General features: G+C 36.7%; 1 protein-coding gene across 4 annotated transcripts in view; it reads right to left on the bottom strand.

The window, feature by feature from the left end:
• The window catches only part of LRP1B (LDL receptor related protein 1B), a 687,296-nt gene that overhangs the window by 417,801 nt on the left and 250,937 nt on the right, over window positions 1-18,558 (bottom strand). For all 4 annotated transcript variants that reach the window (XM_065840662.2, XM_071810731.1, XM_071810729.1 and 1 more), the window contains exon 3: window positions 4,657-4,794. In XM_065840662.2, coding sequence (XP_065696734.1) covers window positions 4,657-4,794 — 138 coding nt within the window. The remainder of the gene's footprint in view (window positions 1-4,656; window positions 4,795-18,558) is intronic.

Here is an 18,558-nt window from a genome sequence, read left to right as displayed (position 1 = left end):
ATGCAACTCTGACCTCAGTTGGGGGCTGCTGTGATTCAGAGCCAGGAACAGCATCGTCTGGAGCTCCCCTGAGCCCCATCCTGCATCTCCTGCACGTTCCTGAGACAGGATATTGGTGAGATACTACTGATAGTAGCAGCAACTGGAATTAGAGACACTGTCCTCAAAAACCTGCTTGCTCCTTTGCACTTCAGGAGTTTAGCACAAGTACAGACATCCAGAGAATCCCTACAGCATTCCTGCTTTCCCTTCCCAATGCATTGGCTTGTCTCTCCCCAGATCAAATAAATACAAAGCACAATCCACCTCAAGGATATGACAGAAGACTATGGAATGAGATCCCAATGTACCCTATTGTTAATGTGTGCATTCGAGATGAGTACATGCAGACTAATAATACGATTTTGCCTTGTCAGCTAGGATGGATAAACTTGCTGCCGTATTCCCACTGCATAATACAACACAGTCCATAGCAATGCAACGGCTACTGCAGTATAATGTAAAATATACTAGAGCTTTAAAGTCAGAGCATGAGCGTATAATTAGCAGCTTCACTGGGCTCTTACCTGGGACTCTTTTAATTCTGTGTCAGTTTTGCTTCTAGGTAATTATTCCAGAAATGTTCCATTCTATGATAAAATAGGATAAGCCAAAGGTATGCAGAGGACTTGCGCTGGCACTTTCTTTCAATATTCTATTAGTATTTTCTAGCTAGAATACTCACATAGCATAACTGTTCCTTTAGTTATTAGTAATAACTTGTCCCTTAAATTACTTAAGTGAATAAGGACATTTCTATATTATGTAAAAGTTCTAGTTTTCTACAGGTCTATAATCGGAGAAAGACCAAAGTCTAATTTTGGCATATCACCTTCAATTTTTTGCTGTATATATATACACGGTTCTGATTTACGAAACTGTGCAGATCACCTCTGCAGCCCTATAAAAAACCCTTTTCTAAGATTCATGGGAATGTGATTGTAATTCTCCAGGAATTATCTTAAGGATATATCTAATCCTTTACCTACTCAAGGCCAGGTTACTCCACCTAATCCTTGATGGATATTTGTGTAAGCTGTCCCTAAACCCTCCAGAAAAAAATAAAAAGAAATGAAAGAGGTATTTTAACCTTGAAAAGACCACAAGATCAGAAGCTGAAGCAGGCTGTAGCCACATAGCACCTGCTTTAACTGACCACAGCTCATCCCAGTCCCGCTCATCAATATGGGTCTGAGATGGACTACAGGAAGGAAAGACTTAAAGCTGAAGAGTTTAACTTGCAATAATTCAGCAACTGCCTTGTGGTAGAAGACTTCTTATTGCATGGCTGAGCTATAAAAATGCAACTGAAAGGAAGACATGGCTCTCAAACCTGAAGAACTGTGTTAAAGAAAGCAGTTTAACTGTCCAGAGCAGCTCCGCGTTGGTCTTCTACCAGAACTACTCAAAGCTGGGTCTAGTTTTGGCATTGGTAAATCTTATCTGAGCCTTATCAAGCCTTCAAATAGTTGATGGCACCAACTGCCCCATTCTGCAAGACTGGATCACAGCAAAATTATCTGATGAATCTCCGAAAGCTGAGCAGCCCCAGCCTATGCTTTACAGGAAAGGTTAGTATATACTATGACCCCTTGCTTATTCAGCCTCTCTAAGGCATTATTTAGTAAAAAAATAGCAAAGAATCCAAAATGACCCAATACAGATGTCTTATCACTGTTACACACTGCAAGTTTCCAATTCAGTGAACTATGCACCCCTTTCCTCTGAAGGACATTGAAACACATAATGTGAAACAACCATACATAATAAAACAATTTTTTATTTCATATTCTCACAGCCCTCCTGAATTTATGCATTATATCCACCAGCAAAAATGCATATGTGCCTGAAATAAAAGAGGATGATACAGGAATGTCATTGTATTTACTATTATTTCCTTGAAATTTCACATATAGTACCATTTCACACTGCAGATGTGCTCGTATTTTTGCTTGCCAGGGAAAGGCGGAGGTCTGAATATATCTCTCAAAGATCATAATATAATTAATTAACGTAAGAATATTAAATTCAGAGGTTTAGAATTAAAATTAGAATAATTCCAGTTACTGAATGCTTATACTCCATTAGTTCTTAAGCATTATTAGAAGCTCTCACCGCTATGAGGTTGTGACCCACACACTGAAATGCTCTTTGATGTGGTCACACACCCCAAAATCCATATCAAATTATTTTCCTGTTGCACAGACCATGAATTATTTACACAGCACTGCCAGTGGTTCTTTCAATACCCAGTGGGGTATTTTAGCACAGTCAACTCTGTGACCAATTGAGTTGTTTGCAATTAAATATTGAAAACCAATATTATGTCTTTGATCCATCAAAAATTTCATCCGAACAATGTTGTATAAAGAGGAACACACTTAGAATGCCATTTTTATTACTAATATCCAGAAAAAGGTAGCTATTTGGATAGATTTCTGAAGCAGCTTTGCAGCTTTTGGCCACGCAGATGATGGAAATATAGGACCTGTATATTCAGGACTTAGAAAAGACAACAACAGAACGACTTCGCAGTCACCCATCCATTGCTCTGATATATAGATGTATAGAGAGAATAATCACAATTATACTGCATTCACACCAAATATCCAATACATATGAGTTTATCGTAATGACACCTTAGTAGCAGTCGTTAGTATGAAGCTACATGATTGTGCTGCAAAGTTACTGTTTTCTGTATTCTTTCCTTTCTTAATAGAAATGTGCCCAATAATTACAAGAACTGCCTCTAATAAGCAAGTCAAAACGTGCAATTGCCACAAAAATCAATATTAATGAGTTGTTAACCATTTACTTGATTAGGTACTTGGAGACAACTATAAATTATTATTATAATATAAAAGAACTTCATTATCAATTTTTCCTGTGTGGTTTAGACCAAATGTTCACTATAGTATATTTTACTAAATTCTATGGGAATTAGATTAGATACTAATTTTACCATAGGGGAATATTCATATTAATATATGATAATAAAGGAGTTGGAATCAACATGAACCTTACAAGGTGTATATGAGCATAAATTAAACAAGCATGATTAAAGATTATCTATTTCATGTGTTATCACATTGCAAAGTACAGGCAACACATAGAAAATGCTACAGATGAAAACCAAACATATTTAATTTACACTAACATAGGATTTTACTTTTAGTCTATTTATTTTTTTCTGATTCCATTTATCTCCTAATTTAAAGAGTTAAAATGACAATAAATAAAAATACAAGAGAGTTATAATACAATAATTATTCAGCACAGAAAATTTTGATCCTCTGCCATTTAATCCAGAGTAATTTATCCAAATTTATGAATTATTGAAGAATATACATTTAAACAGTGCGTAATGGATCCATACCGTTCTTTGAAAAACACTCCTCTGCAATTTTAGGAAGTTTCAGTATGGGACAAATAACTGCTGTGGCCAGTTGAACTTTAGGGGTTTTTTGGATGCTGGGACCAAAATCAATATGCTGACACAATTTTTGATTTTGTGTAATGCTCATTGAACAAGGGCTATACAAACATACAGCCTTTGAGAAAAGAAATTATTCCTATCACTGTGAATAACAATTGTCATAGATTTTCTGACAGCTTGTATCCTCACCTGCTTACATAAAAATAACTATTTGTAGTTTTGTGAAGTCAGCAGTATTGACATTGATTAATTTCAGCTGGCATTTTTTTCTTATTTTATTTTTTCCCATTTGGCTTATTTTTGGTATGGGCTTAGACTTGACTATGACAGGTCTGCAAATCTGTCCACATGAACTTTTAAATTCTAATTTTACTTTCTGAACCTTACCATTAATTGTATCTTTTACTGTATATTGTCACATCGGATTGTAGCAGAAGACCCAGGAGCTATTCCTGGGTTTCTGCTTTTGAACATGAGATCTGTTGAGGATCATCAACAATCATTTGCCTACCAGTATAGCCTGCTGATTGAGACTAACTGACATGTTAATGACTCATTGCATCCAAGACTTGGGCTTATTATGGGAGCCTTGTAACTATCCTCAAGGCAGAGGGTGATAAATCTTCTGAGTAGTACAGCGAGATATTAAAAACCTTCATCACCACCAATTCCTGCCTAAGATTTCCCAGTGCCAAAATCTGGTAACTACACTCTTAAAGAGTATATTATTAGAACAAAATCCCCACAAATGCAAATCTCGAATGCAAAATAATGTTCATAGCAAATCTGAAGTATTTTTCAGTGGTATTCTTTGGCTTTTTTGTTTAAACAGGAGTCATAATGAATAAAAACATTCTGTTAAACATTGTGCTTCCCAAACTTTGTTCCCTAAGAACGGGCTTCCTCATGTTTTGGTACGACCATTTCCATCATACAAGGTTAGAAATTGTTAAAGTCCAAAGACCTGTATGGGCTTTTTACTTCCATTCACTTCACACAAAATATTTTTAAAATGAACTTGAAACACACATAAAACTATGCCTCTATCAATCCACTTTTGTTTTATATGTATTCCCAAGAATAAGAAAGTCCCGGTTTTCTTTGAACTAAATATACATGTAGATATATATATCTCCAAAGACTTCAGGTTAAAGCGTTTTTTCCTCAGCAAATTGACTTACCCCGGCAATGAACTCCTTCGTCGTACCCATCAGAACAGTCATAAACACCATTGCAGAGCTGGGACAAGTGAATGCACTTGTTTGTACCGATGCAGTTAACGTAATTCGGGGCGCACTTGACATCTATTTCCTCAGGACCTAAAAAACACACAGAAAATTTCTTATAGGTATTTTTCTATCTATCACAAGGCAAAGGATGTTCTACATTGCATTTCCATTTCAAAGCTTAGGGCAACACTCCATGTATTGGTCCATTTTGCAGATTTTTAGTGCATTGTCACTGCATTTAGAAGAATTAAAGTCATCAAGAAATTATTAGTGCAATAAAAAGGAAACCAACGGGGCAGAGAGGTTTATTTCCCAAAAATACAGCTGTTTTACAGATGTTAAAATTAAGCTTTGCAAACATTAAAAACTATCATAACATTTTCAATTGTCTTGTGAATACTATATCGAGAGTAACAAGTACCAGTATTACATTTAGTGTTGTGCTATGTAGATAATTCTAGATATTTATGAGATTACATATAAATATTACGTATGTATGGCTGCATTAGATCAGATAAACTGTTCCTCCAGCCCAGGAATCTGCCTCTGAAACTGTGCAGTACAGGGTGGGAGGGAGAGGTCAAAGATGTTGGGATTGCTCCCTTTAGGGTACCAGCCCAGCTGGAATTGCTCTGTGACCCTTTATCTCTGAAGTGTCATGTACAGGGACTTTAGAGGAAGTTCAGGGATTTTTGAGCATCTCTTTTGTTTATCTCTTAGAGTTCTGACTGATAAAAGATTAAAAAAAAAAAATATTACACATGATAAAGATTTTGAGATTTTTAATGCACTGCAAAGAACATTTAGAGGTCTAAACAGTTGAGCTCATTTAGAGGATGAATGATAATTTATACACAGTACATGATCAGTTACCCAGAGACTGAAGGTGTGGAAATTCTTCAGGAAACAACTTAAAACTCTTTGTTTGCACGTACTGGAGCCTGAGTCTGTGCTAAACTCCGCCAGCTTGTAACAGTCCTTAAGGGAAACGCACCCCAGGATGCACTGTGCTCACGTGAGATTTGCTTTCACCTTCTTCAAGGCACTAATCCAAGCCAAAAGACAGAAATCACAACCAGTAGCCAGAAGTTCCCTTATAAATGAGAAATCTCCCCTTTGGAAGATCTTGTCTCTTGAAGTCAGCAGGACAGAGCATGGGAAGGCTCTTTTAAACAAATACACAGAGTCATTAGCACAGCTCACTAAGTAAAAATACTAACTTCGAAAACTTGTCCTGACCATAAAAACTTCAATTACAAATTTCCACTGCCTTGTTATTATACATGTCAGGGAACTGTCCACCTCTCAGAATGGGCATAACAATTACTAATTCTCAGCAGTTCACAATGCATCTGCCTGTAGAAGGTATTTGTCCCACCTCTGACCCTTCCAGCTTCTCACCTGGCACCGATGGAGCGACACCAATTATATTCGTGATGTATCACCGAACAACAGAAACATAGCACACTGGTGCTATGGGGATAAAACGGCAATGGATATGGCGATAAATGTATTCTGTCCCAAATAATTTACGTGCTTCCAGGATAAGAAAAAAAACAACACATTTTTTTTTAGGATGATATGGTACATACAGTGTTTCAAGAAAACTTTATTCCTCAGCTAAGGATATGGGATCTAAACACCCTTTGAACTCAAAGAAAAGAAACAACTCTTCTCACTATACTTTAGGTTAAATAAGTGCTTAGCAAATGTAAAGGTACTCAAACACTTCACAAAGAATACATTTTTCCTGTATTTTCCAGCAAAATATAGAAGGAAATTAACAACAGGAAGTTGAGAGATAGTTAAAACTTATCCTAGATATTAGGAATTGAATACAATGGTTCTTAGGGACATGGTTTGGAGGCTGACTTGACAATGTCAGCTTAACAGTTGGAGTCAATGGTCCTAAAGGTCTTTTCTAACTAAAACAACTATATGATTCTAATAGGAATCAGAGAAGTGTAACATCCTGTAGAGGCTACTGCACCATGTAAGAAAACCAGAGGTGGGGCCAATGGGGCTCAATGCCCTTCCCACACAGCATGACCACTGGCTGGGGGGGTGTTTTGTTTTGTTTCTTGCTTGGGATTCTGACATTTTACTCTTTTTTTTTTGGGGGGGCGGTGTAAGACACTTCATCCCATGAAGCAACCCTATGCACACAAAGCTCACAACAGTACTTAAAAGCTCTGGCAGTGCCAAGTGTTCCTCCAGGACCAGTTTAACTCTGAAGAGCTTCCAAAGAGGAATGTAAATAAAGCAGCTTAGGATAGCCAAGCACTCAAGGTCAGGTAGGGCATATAAAACCAAAACAATTCATTTGATTCCAACTTCAGTTGCATCAGAACTTGAAGGCACCTAACATTTAACAAAACCAAGCTAATTTTCTGATTTGCCATTTATAGCTTGCTTATTCATTGCATTAGAGCAACTCTGAATAGAGTGTGAAGACTAAAAACATCTTTTCTTCTAAATCAGAGGACATACATTAAAAAAACCCCTTACATCTGTGAAGCATATAAATGATGGTGCTTGCATTACTTACATATAAATTCAGGATTGTTAGAAAGTTTTCAGCACTCATACCTTGCCAAGCAGAAAATGGAGCTCTGTGACCAAAAATATATAAGCATGTATATATACCCTCTAAATTCAATGAGCAAAAAAGATTGAATCTCTTGATTAACATCTACAACCTCAATAGCACCAGCCTGACATAATCCTGTCTAAATATTTGAGGATTTAATTTTGATTTGATGCTTCTTGCTTTTAAATTGCAAGGCTGCTTCAGGACACAAACATACTTCAATTTTAAATTTGTTATCTAACTTAAAATACTAGTAAGGGAGCTTCATAAATTAGATTCCTTTGATTGGGAACCGTGTATGAGGGAAAACTGAAATACTCTCCAAGAAATATTAATGACTGTCTTGTTTTCAAGAGAAATTTTGTGCACCACTTGTGAAAACAAAAAGGTTATGATTAGAAGCAATTATCTTATTCACATGGTTAAGACAAACTCATGTGTATTTTCTGTTTCCTTACTAGCATGATGCTTTGGAAGTCAACTTGACTTGAAATTGAAGAGAACTTCAGACCAAAAAAGCCCTATTTTATAGAAGACTTGTGACCTATTTTGTCTGCAAAATGATTCTAAAAGGTAACAGGTCTCAATCATCCAACGTCAGCGGAACAAGACAGCACGTCTGAGACAGACTCCCAGCTCACAGTTCCTACCTCCTTCATCAAATAAAAAAATTAAGTTAAACGAAGGTGCATGTCATGACGCCTTTGAAGCAGAACACGCTTTTCCCACTGAATCCTACCCAGCTGCTGCACTTTCTGAAATGTCTAATGCAAATAAAGATGAAGAGCTTTTTATCTTGTTTATTCCTCTTCCTTCTCCCTTTAACAGAGAGACACTTCTTGGCAGCACTACCAAGCGAACTTTGGGAAAAGGACTCTAAGAGTGCTCCTCTTCAAAATAATCTCACTTTATTTTACTTTAGTGTAAGAATGCTAAGAATATAGAAGACGGATGGTGTCTTTTCTTCCCTTCGAAAGACACAAAAATTCCTAGCCTTGCCAGTTGGTGGAAAAATAGTTAAAACTGCTGTTTGCAATTATGGTAATACACCATCTCGATGTTTCAGACACTCACATCGGGACACTGCTCGGTGGGTGAAGAGGATGGGAACAGCATCGCTCATATAGCGCTGTGCAGCTCGAGAGACACTGGCTCAGGAAACTGAGTCTCTATGCGTTTCCTGGGGATAAGCGCCTCTTAACAGATGGATAAATGAGAAATGAAAAAAGAAAAAGAATAAAAAGCTAAGCAAGGGCCATGGGGGAAACCCCTGGGGATGGCACTCCACATGGGTGGCCCAGCTTGGGACATCAGGCATCTCCATGGGGATGAGCCTTGATGTCCACCCATGGGTGAGGGTCAGGATCAGGTGAGGGTACCAAGGTCAGAGGCAGCCCTGGGATGGCCAAGCAGGGCCACAGGGATGGGTCACTGCTCCTTAGGCTCTTAGGGACATGGTTGAGTGCTAGACTCGGGTTATGGTTGGACTGTATGACCTTAAGGGTCTCTTCCAACCAACATGGTTCCATGACTTTCTCCCCAAATCCTCCAGAAGGCAGGCTGTGCCCAGGAGCAGACAGCCTGAAACCAGGAGGACAGAAGATATCTTTGGCTGTTGAATTGACCGGGACAGCCATTTCTGATTTGGTCACACTGTGTCTGCCAAGACTCACTGGACTTTCCCAGCATGTGAGAAAGCATGGAAGAAAACTGCACCGTGTTTTAGCAATACCCGTGCAGTTTGCAGTGAGTCCACCTCAACTCCCTTCAACCAAAGTGCACTTACTTGAGTGGAGGTTGAGAAGAGGAAAGAGATTCCTCATGATATCCTCCAGCAAGAGACAATGGGATCCATCAAACACAACCTCTGGTTTCCCACTGAAGGGACGTCACAAGAAAGTACTAAAGGCCGCTTTCAGAACTAGCAGAGACATTTTACCATGCACTTTTGATATGTTATCTGTCTTAAATTTGTACTTAATCAGAACCATATCTGTCTCACTTCAGGTTCATACCATACTAAATTTCTAACTAGAGAATGCAACTGAGACTCTACAAGCTGATTGTTTCCATTAGTTTTTGTTATCATAAGCAATATAGAAGTCTTTATTAGCAAAAATTATGAATCAGTGCTATTTCATTATGTATGTTTTCTTCTTCTAGAAACACTCCTCTTAATTTAATGTAAATTAAGGTACAACTTTGTGTGCTAAGTTTACTAAGGAGTTACAAAGTACAAATAAAAGTATTTGCAAAGATTGTGGAGACAGCCAGAAAAAAAACGAAACAGGCTATAAATCCAAGGTACACAAAAAGTTATTCGAGTACAGCAATACACACCCCCCTACTTCTTGCAAATTCATTTAGAGATGCTCATATTTGATGACTGTTACAAAAAAAGCTCCAAAGCTGCTACTTCTGAGTTGATTTTTCACCTCTATCTTTCTCAGCTATGTTTTTGCTAAGCGTTTTTCTTTCAACATCTCAGGTAAGTAGTTAGGCAGTAGCTTGCACTTTTAAATAAGAGTCTTGGCAGCAAAACGTGGACCATTCCTTTTACATCACTGCATCCCATTTACTCAAAGACTAGTGATTTTCTAGCAGCTCTAATTCTGGGCTGTCCCCAGCCACATGAAACAACTATACCAAACTCTGAAATGCCTTCAGAATTCCCATTTGTGTTGTACATCAGTGATTCAGAGAACAAGTCTGTCCTCCCAAGTGTCCAACCTTGTCCACAGAGAGTGGTTTTCCTGAACAAAACTCATTCCACTGGTTCAATGGACTTTGAATTCAATGTAGGTAAGAAACCTGCAAAAGTTATTTTGTACCTTTTCAGGTACAAAAGCACCAACAGTGCAGAGGATGGAATCTAACCCAAAATCAGTAATATTGATGCAAGTATCTGTGTTGTCAAAAAACAAGTATTACTATTCTGACTGCAGCACACATTCCTCTAGAGAAGATTTGGTATAGAAACTACCCAGGTCTTCTCTGTCGTATTATCAATAAATTTCATTAATGACTGTAACTAAGACAAAATACCCCATAGTTTAAAAAAGAATAATCCACATAACTTTTAGGATATCTCTGGATAAATATGTGCTTCAATGAAAATATTCCACTGCAGTACAATACAGTATCTGCCTTGTCAAAATCACACAAGATTGTGAGACCTGTTTCTCCCCATTAACCCCCCCCCGTAGCATCACTGTGGACTCAGAGCACAGCATAGGATATTTGAGATTACAGAACTGATTAAAAAAACTTAAAATTTATTCCTTAACAGAGCTCCTGGCAACAAGAAACAACCCGCCACATGCAGTTAAAGCAACATAAAATAGCTGATACCGTTTTTAAAGAGTGAGAAGTCATACTCACAAATGTTTTTTGAAATTTACTTTTTGTCCATTTCATCGACAACAACCAGGGGTTTTAAAAGTGCTCACCTTTTATAAAACTTGAAATCACAACATCTCAATGTTTCTGACCCTTCCAAGAAGAAAAATACTGTACTATAAAGATATTTAAGTTTTAGGGCTAAATTATGGTCATAGAAGAGATTGTTTATGTGGGAAAACAAGAGATTAACGGGAAAAAAAGAGATTATACTTCTGTGATTAATAATTTTTATTTTAAATCTTTGAAAACTTCCATGAGGTTGGATACCACATATTCATTTCCGTAGTTACAGGTTGATGTAAAGTGCAAACTAAACACACGTGGTATCTCATGGTATCATAATTGCTTTAAAATTATTTTTTCACACAGACTAGATGTACACTTTTAATAGTAGGACTTTTAATCACTGGGTAGATTTATGGAAATTGCCTAAAATCTTTACTCTTTGGTATCTTATATATATGCAAAGAAAGGATTTCATATTTAATGAGGATTTATGTGTCTTAAGTAACCCCTTATTCATTGCTACTTATAGTCATACGCTTTATTTCACCACGCGGAATGATAATGAACGTAAGTTTGAAGTCACCTTCAATTAAACTAGGGATTCATCTGCCCATGAAAGAAGGGGAATAATAAACATGGTAGGATGTGGACAATTTGAAAAAAAAAGAAGAAAGCAGGTGAGATATTGTGCTGTTGCCAGCACAATAAAAGCTTTAATCTCTGACCATGCAGACACAGTTTATTGTCTCCAAAATATTATTTCATTAGAAAGAATAAAACTAATGGCAGCCAGTAGGTCTGTGAGCATACGAATGAAGGAATATATTTCCAGTATGGCGTCGTGACTTAGGAGCAAATGTAAGATATGAGCTAAAGAAAACAATACTGAAACAAACAGAAACAAAAGAGAAAATGAAGAACTTTAGAAATCAAAAGATAGCTTTGTGTCACCAGTTTGAAAATCAGTCACCTGTGCTGATTCACAGCACTGATGAGTCTGGTGTCTCATCTCTCCTCTCTTTTCATAAACAGAGGAGTGTGGGCAATATCAGCCCTGGGGTATCTACCTGCATTTCCTAGAACAGCCTTTGGCTCATTGGGCTCTGCACAGGGAGAAGAAACACAGCTTTCCAAGCCAAAGTTTCCCAAATCCAACCAAGGATTTGCATTGATCTAAGTCAGTCCTTAGAGTGCCAATATGCAAATTTAGTCACTCAAAAACTCATAATAAAACTTAAATAATTACCGCAGACAAAATGGTTCACAAGGTTACCTCTCTGTACAGCTTAATGGGCCTCACAGTGTCACACAAACTCCAATTTCTATGCTGCTGTGACAGGTTTTTAGCATTGGCACTAGCACTATATCCAAATTAACTCACAGGTGCAAACCAGAGCATATGGAAACTGGTGTCTGATGTTCCACAGGTGCCTGCCTGTTCCTCTTTGCACGTTTTTTATAAGTACTAGAGAAAAGCAAACAGCAGACAGCCCAAATCTAATATAATACAATAACTTTGTTTAGATACTACTTTTTGTTTAAATGCATGAAAGTTGTTTGCATACTGCCATTGTAATGACTCTGGTTGAGCAAACACTCTCCCTTTGGCGATTTTTTTCCCCGATCGCTGCTTTCTGTGTGTCAGACACTTGCTCATCTTCGCAACACAGATGTAAATAATTAACGGAGCCGCAGGACTCAGCTCTTCTACTGTAACGTAGCTGGTGCCACTGGAGAGAAGCACAAAAACTATGCTGATGGTTGCACAAAGGCTGACAATGAGGGGGAAAAAGAGGTAGAGGAAATCTTTCTAAACCAGCTCAGTTTTGGATCATTATCCAAAAATAAAAGCCCCTGGGAACAGACAGGCTGGGGTGAGGACACAGATCCTGGGGTGATCAGCCCAAGAGCAGCCACCAGGATGGGGACCTGGACTAAAAGTGGGGTTTATTCAACATTAATCTACTTACTAAAGTTGTAAAAGCTTTAGGTAATCAGGCTAATGACAGTAAGATCAGCTCATAACAGCAAAATCCACCTAGATGCCTAAATGCAGTTGGACATTTTGCATCCAAAGATTTCCTCAAATTCTCTAATTCACCCCGTCAAAGTTCTACAAGACTGGAGTAATTTTTCACTGCATGGATCTAAATTTAACCATTTCTGGATTGAACAGCATGACAATGTGATTTTGTGTATATATACACACATATATATGTATATATGTTTTCATTGTTGTTAAACAAGGGTGGTCTAAGAAATCAATGGACACTAAGGAAACCCCACATTTTACATGCCCACAACTCTTCTGCAGCCTCGTTAGTTACAGAAAAAGAGCAAAGTACCAATTACGGTAGACACAAAGAAAAGGGGGGAAGAAACAAGAGTAGAGTTTCCTGGGGTGTTCCAATATTCTTTTCAAATAATTCATGCACTGTGTCAGAAGGTTGACGTAATAAATCAATTAATAAATATATAGTGCTTAAAGACCGCCACACTGTATCAAAAGTAAAATTAGATTAGGGCAGAGGATTAATGCAGATACGTAACTGTGCTTTATAGAGGAACTGACAGGGACCTAAAGTCCGAAAGACATGTGTTTTAATGTGATTTATTTATTTGCATTTGCATTTTTTCAGATGTCAGTGAAAATGTCTTTACTGATATCATCAGCAAGGCTGCATCTTTATGCAACAGGCAACAGAGTGTACTCTGCATATGACACATTTCTATGACATTTCCATCCCTATAGATCACATTAAAAAATTGTGATCCTTACTAAAGTTAAGGTAAATATCTTAATTTTTGCCTGTTGCTTAAATTAAAATCTGCTATTCTCTCACTGCTTCATTAGATGCTACCATCTCATCTTTTCTGTACAAATAATCTGACTTTCACTGTCTCAGATTTAATAACTCTCCTTTTCTTATGGACTCTATAATACATGCATACATACATATATATAGTGTCTTAAAAAGCACATATATAAGCTACTAGTGTGTTAATATGGTAAATTACACTTCCCATTCCCCATTCTATAATACCCTGGAGTTGCGAATATAATTACTGGAAATGGGTCACACATTTTCAAACCTCCGATTTTTCTTAAGTATTCTTAAATTTCACCCTTAGAGTTTTGGTTTGAATTTGTCATAAATGGAGAAACGTAACCTTGCAAAATTACATAGTATAGAAGAAAATGCATTATCTCACATGAACTACCAAAATCCCCCACTTTGCAGTCAGAAAATACTACTAAAATATGTAGCTGTAGAGAAAACAGATTTGTGTTTGGAAGCAAGAAGAATGAAGATCCCACAAGAGGACACACGTATCACGAACTTTTCTCAAAAAATCAAGTCTCTCTCTTATCTTGAAAAAAGAAAATCAATGTGCCAATGGTGTTTGATTAAAAACAACAATAAAACAATTCTCACCATTATAATCTTCCATCACAACTGCCCGGAACAATACAGTTACGCATCAATGACTCATAGTATTTTTATATATGTGCTCGATGACCGCAGCTTCAACTTGTGCAGCAAAACTTACCATATAGACAACAAGAGAGAGAGAATTTATGTTCTTTGCTACAGTTCCAAAAAATTAAAAAGCTGAAACACAGTTTTATTAATCTCTTCATTGTAGGATGTATCAAAATCAAAATAAAAAGGAAGATCCTTATATGTACTTATACACAAGCAAAACGCTTGCAAATATACATTCCCTGGTTATTTTTGGAGAACGGATTTGCAAACATTTGTCAGTGAATACTGCAGGAAGTGGGGGGGAAAAAAAGCTCTTGGTTTTCAGGGAGCAAAAATAATTAATATTCTTTGTACTTGCAGAGAGAGAAAAGCTTTGCTAATGGTTTTTTTTGGTGATTTACTATAATACAGTATAGCAATACTTCACGATCAGTGAAGTAAAACATGAATATTGTCTCATGTAGATGGCCATTCCTCATTAGTTATAAGGAGCCTATTTTTAATTTGGAGATTTTTACTTAATTAGTGTCACACATCTCAAGGCTGTCTTGTGTCAACTGTTGTAATGACTCGATGTCTACACGCAATACAAAATGGGCTGCTAATAGACTCTCAGTTTGAGAAAAATGATAAATTAGGTGAACAAAAGAAGTGTTAATTACTTCCACAATTAAAGTATCTAATACCAGCAATATCGTAACACATCAACACTTATGTTATAGGTACTTACATATCCAAAGCGTATAAATGTCAGTGGAAAAATGCATGTAGAAGTTCTTTATAGAAAAAGAAAGTGGTGTAATAGAAGGGGCTGGATAGAACACAGAAAATGAGATCTGAATCTCTGACTGTATTTGCACACATCATCCATCTATGTATATTCCATTCTATTATTTTCCAGCTTGGCTCTTCCTTACACTGCAGAAATTCTATTAAAATAAGGGAATAAAGGAGTTATTTACTGGATCATATCTGGAAGCAAGCACTAGACATTTTGATAGGAATCCTTCTGTAGCACCTACAGAGACCCTCAGAAATGACTGTGGGCTGAGACAGAATTTACTCAGTTCATATTTGCATCAGGAGAACTGGAATTCAAACCCAGAAATAGTTCTAAAGTCCCAAATAACATGAAAGTTCACAGGGTTTGATGAGATTCAGAACGTGAGACACAGGTGTTTTAAAAACAAAAAAGGACTACAACATACACTGATATCTTGACTTCTTAAATAGCAAAAACATGAAGTTTTCAGCTTGTTTGCAATATATTAAGCTTTTTTGTAGATGACATTAGTATTGGAAATAACGTGTTATTTATGATTTTGGGATAGAAAATCACCATTAAAATGCATAACTATGTTCTATAACCCCATGAAAACTTAGCTTAGAGGGCCAACACTTTATAAGTATTTGAGCTTTTTTAAAAAAGAAAATGTTATTATATCTGCATTACCTATTCATTTTAAAGATTAACTTATATGTCTAATTCAACTTTACTGCAGTAACTTAGAAACGCATCTCATGCATTTTTAAACTGAGCTAGGTACTTTGCAATCATAAAGTTATTCATTTTTATTTTGTACACAGACACATTAATGTAAACTGCACCTAATTAAAATAAACTGTGACACATTTCTTCTTATGCAGTCACGCACTGAAATGATTGAAAACCAATTTTAATTGTTCTAAGTACAAAATATAACACTATAAAAGATTTAATCAGGTTTGTTGGAGTACATACTATTTCCAAAACGTAAAAAGCACAAGGTTTCGTATTATATAGACACTGATGGTCCTGTTTCATTTCATATTAGCCTGTAACTATAAACTGACTTGGAATGCCATCAATTCCAAACAAAAAGTAACGTATGTCTTTAGTGGATATCAAAGTTTCCAACTCTGACAATAAATCCGTGGCCTTACTTTCTTAGAAAGAAATATAGAAAATATGACAAAAAATAGAGAAATATGACAAAAATTAGAACAGCTGGTAAAAAGTCCTGTATTACTTAGAGGAAACATTTAATTAGTAGTAATGATGAACGTTATGCTGGTATGCATGCATTTTCTGGTATAAACTTGGTATTTTCAAGTCTATACTGAGTTTTAAATGTATAGGCACAGAATCCTACCCTTCAAGAACAATGGTGATATTTAATGACATCAAATTAATTATTCTTCTATTATATTAAAACCAAAACATTTTAACATGTGGTTCCTAAACACTACTAATGAATCAGTGTTCAGTAATTTGGGCTGAGAATGAGCAGTATCTATCAAATGAATAGGCTGACTTGTAGCTCTGAATAAGAGTTGCAATTTAAGTGTCTTTTGAGTGGGGACATTCATTGTTCAATTTAAAGAAAAAGTGGAAATTTTCCAGGAAAGTGACGTCACATAACAGATACTGTTAGGGTACCAGTGTTCTTGTTTGGATGGTTGGGTTTTGTTTGTTTGTTTAAGTCTACAATAATGACAGAAGGTATGTATCTGGTAACTACAGAAGATCCATGGGTGATTTTGAGTGCTGTCAGAATTATTTACACTCTTTTCAGTCAGATTACTGGAGAAGTAGTTCATTTACATGAACACAATTTCAAGCAATTCCTTTTGTGGTTCCTGAGCCTGTCTGCTTTCCTCTGGCATTCGCTGAAGCACAAAAGTCACTTTCTTCTGACGAAAGCAGCTCAGAAAGAAAAGATGGTAATATTCATATTTTATCTGAATACATTCCTAAGAACATTTAGGACATATATACTTAAAAATTTAATTTACAGACTGCTACACTGACAATGTTATCCTATTAATCTCAACAGTTTCCCTTTGTGCTGTGTATTTCTGGGTTAGGACCTAAAAAGTACCATAATTGTGTTCCTTCTCTTAGCATTGCTTGGCTTTCATCCTTGTGCAACTCCTATTAACCTTTATCAACTTCCACAAGAGCAGGATGGGATTTTAGTTATCATATTTTTAATCTTCAGTTTCTTATACCTCAGTGTCTCTTTATTTCCTTCCAAAGCAAAGCAATCAATGGTGTCCACAGATATTTTGCTTCAAAAGCATTTTGCAAACATTTAATTTTTTGTCTGTCCACTACCTACCATGACTCCACAAGTGTTGAGTCTAGATCTAGAGTATGGAAAGCATGTGGAGTGAAATTAGGTAAAATTTAGACAACGAAATTCAATCTTCAGAACGGGGAAAGTCCACTAAGTGGAAAAGTCACTTCAGCGAGCGCCATCCATTGAAATCCATTTTAATTTCCAGGCAGCCCTACGTAGAAATACCTGGGATAGCCCAAAGCATGGGTGTTCGCACAGCACACTGAAGCATGACAATAGAGTTGCAAGCTCAGCTGTGAAAAACAAACTTTAAAACAATTTAAATTAATTTACCTTGATGATTAACTGCAGCTGGGATCAACCTGGGCTTTCAGTGCTGCAACTAAACAAATGCTGGTGTTTATAGCCCTAAGGCAAACTGAATAGTTTTTCTATTTTCCACGCCAAAGACCCGAATTGCAAGTTACGGACTAGAGTTGCTACAGTAGACAGAAGAATTTGTATTGTCTTTTTGTGTTTTACTGGAGAAAAATGGAATTAGATACATTAGATGCCTTTTTGAGGGCTGTCCATTTGCTGCACAAATGTTCCGCAGGGGTACACAGCCTGAACACGCATAGTATTTTAGTACAAAGCCTGTAGGGATCCAACGTTGTGCCAAACTACCCACTTTGCTTTGTTAGTTTTGCTTAAAAAAGAAAAAAAAAATCATCAGAACCTCTTCCTGGTGAAACCTGCATTTGTTCTCTGACTAAAACCAGAGATTAAAACCAACAGTGTTTGTTTCACTGTCAATTTGTGGTAGTTGACTTGCCCATTCTACACAAGAGTTTGTTGATGTCTGTCTAAATCCAAGAAGATCAGCTAAGATCAGGAGCTAGAATGACTTTTTATCCCTGCTTTCCATTCTGCTATTTAAAAAATGTTGTTTCATTCTTGCACTATTAAAATTTGGTTCAATTTTAAAAGAATGTAAGAAAATTCTTTTTTCCTGTTCTTTGACCTTTACATCTCAATTATAGAGAGTATAAGTAAACAATGGAGGTGAAGGGAAGTATTTTAAATGTAACTTCTATTCTTGCTTTCTCACAGAAGCTTTTTGCTTTTTCTCATGCTAGAGTTGATTAAAAAAGGGACGCCCACACCACGAAGAACACTCTCAGCCTCTGGATCTATTAACTACGTACAACAAATACTTGAAAAGCGATGTTTCCTTTTCTCTCTGCTATTGTCCTGTGGATGCTTTTAAGCAAAAAAAAAAAAAAAAAAAAAAATCAATATGCTGTTGCCGGACCTTTCTCCCATC

This window comes from Patagioenas fasciata, chromosome 7, assembly GCF_037038585.1.
Source record: "Patagioenas fasciata isolate bPatFas1 chromosome 7, bPatFas1.hap1, whole genome shotgun sequence".
Lineage (NCBI taxonomy): Eukaryota > Metazoa > Chordata > Aves > Columbiformes > Columbidae > Patagioenas > Patagioenas fasciata.
The sequence above is the reverse complement of the archived record's forward strand: the minus strand, read 5'-3'. Positions and strand labels throughout refer to the sequence as shown.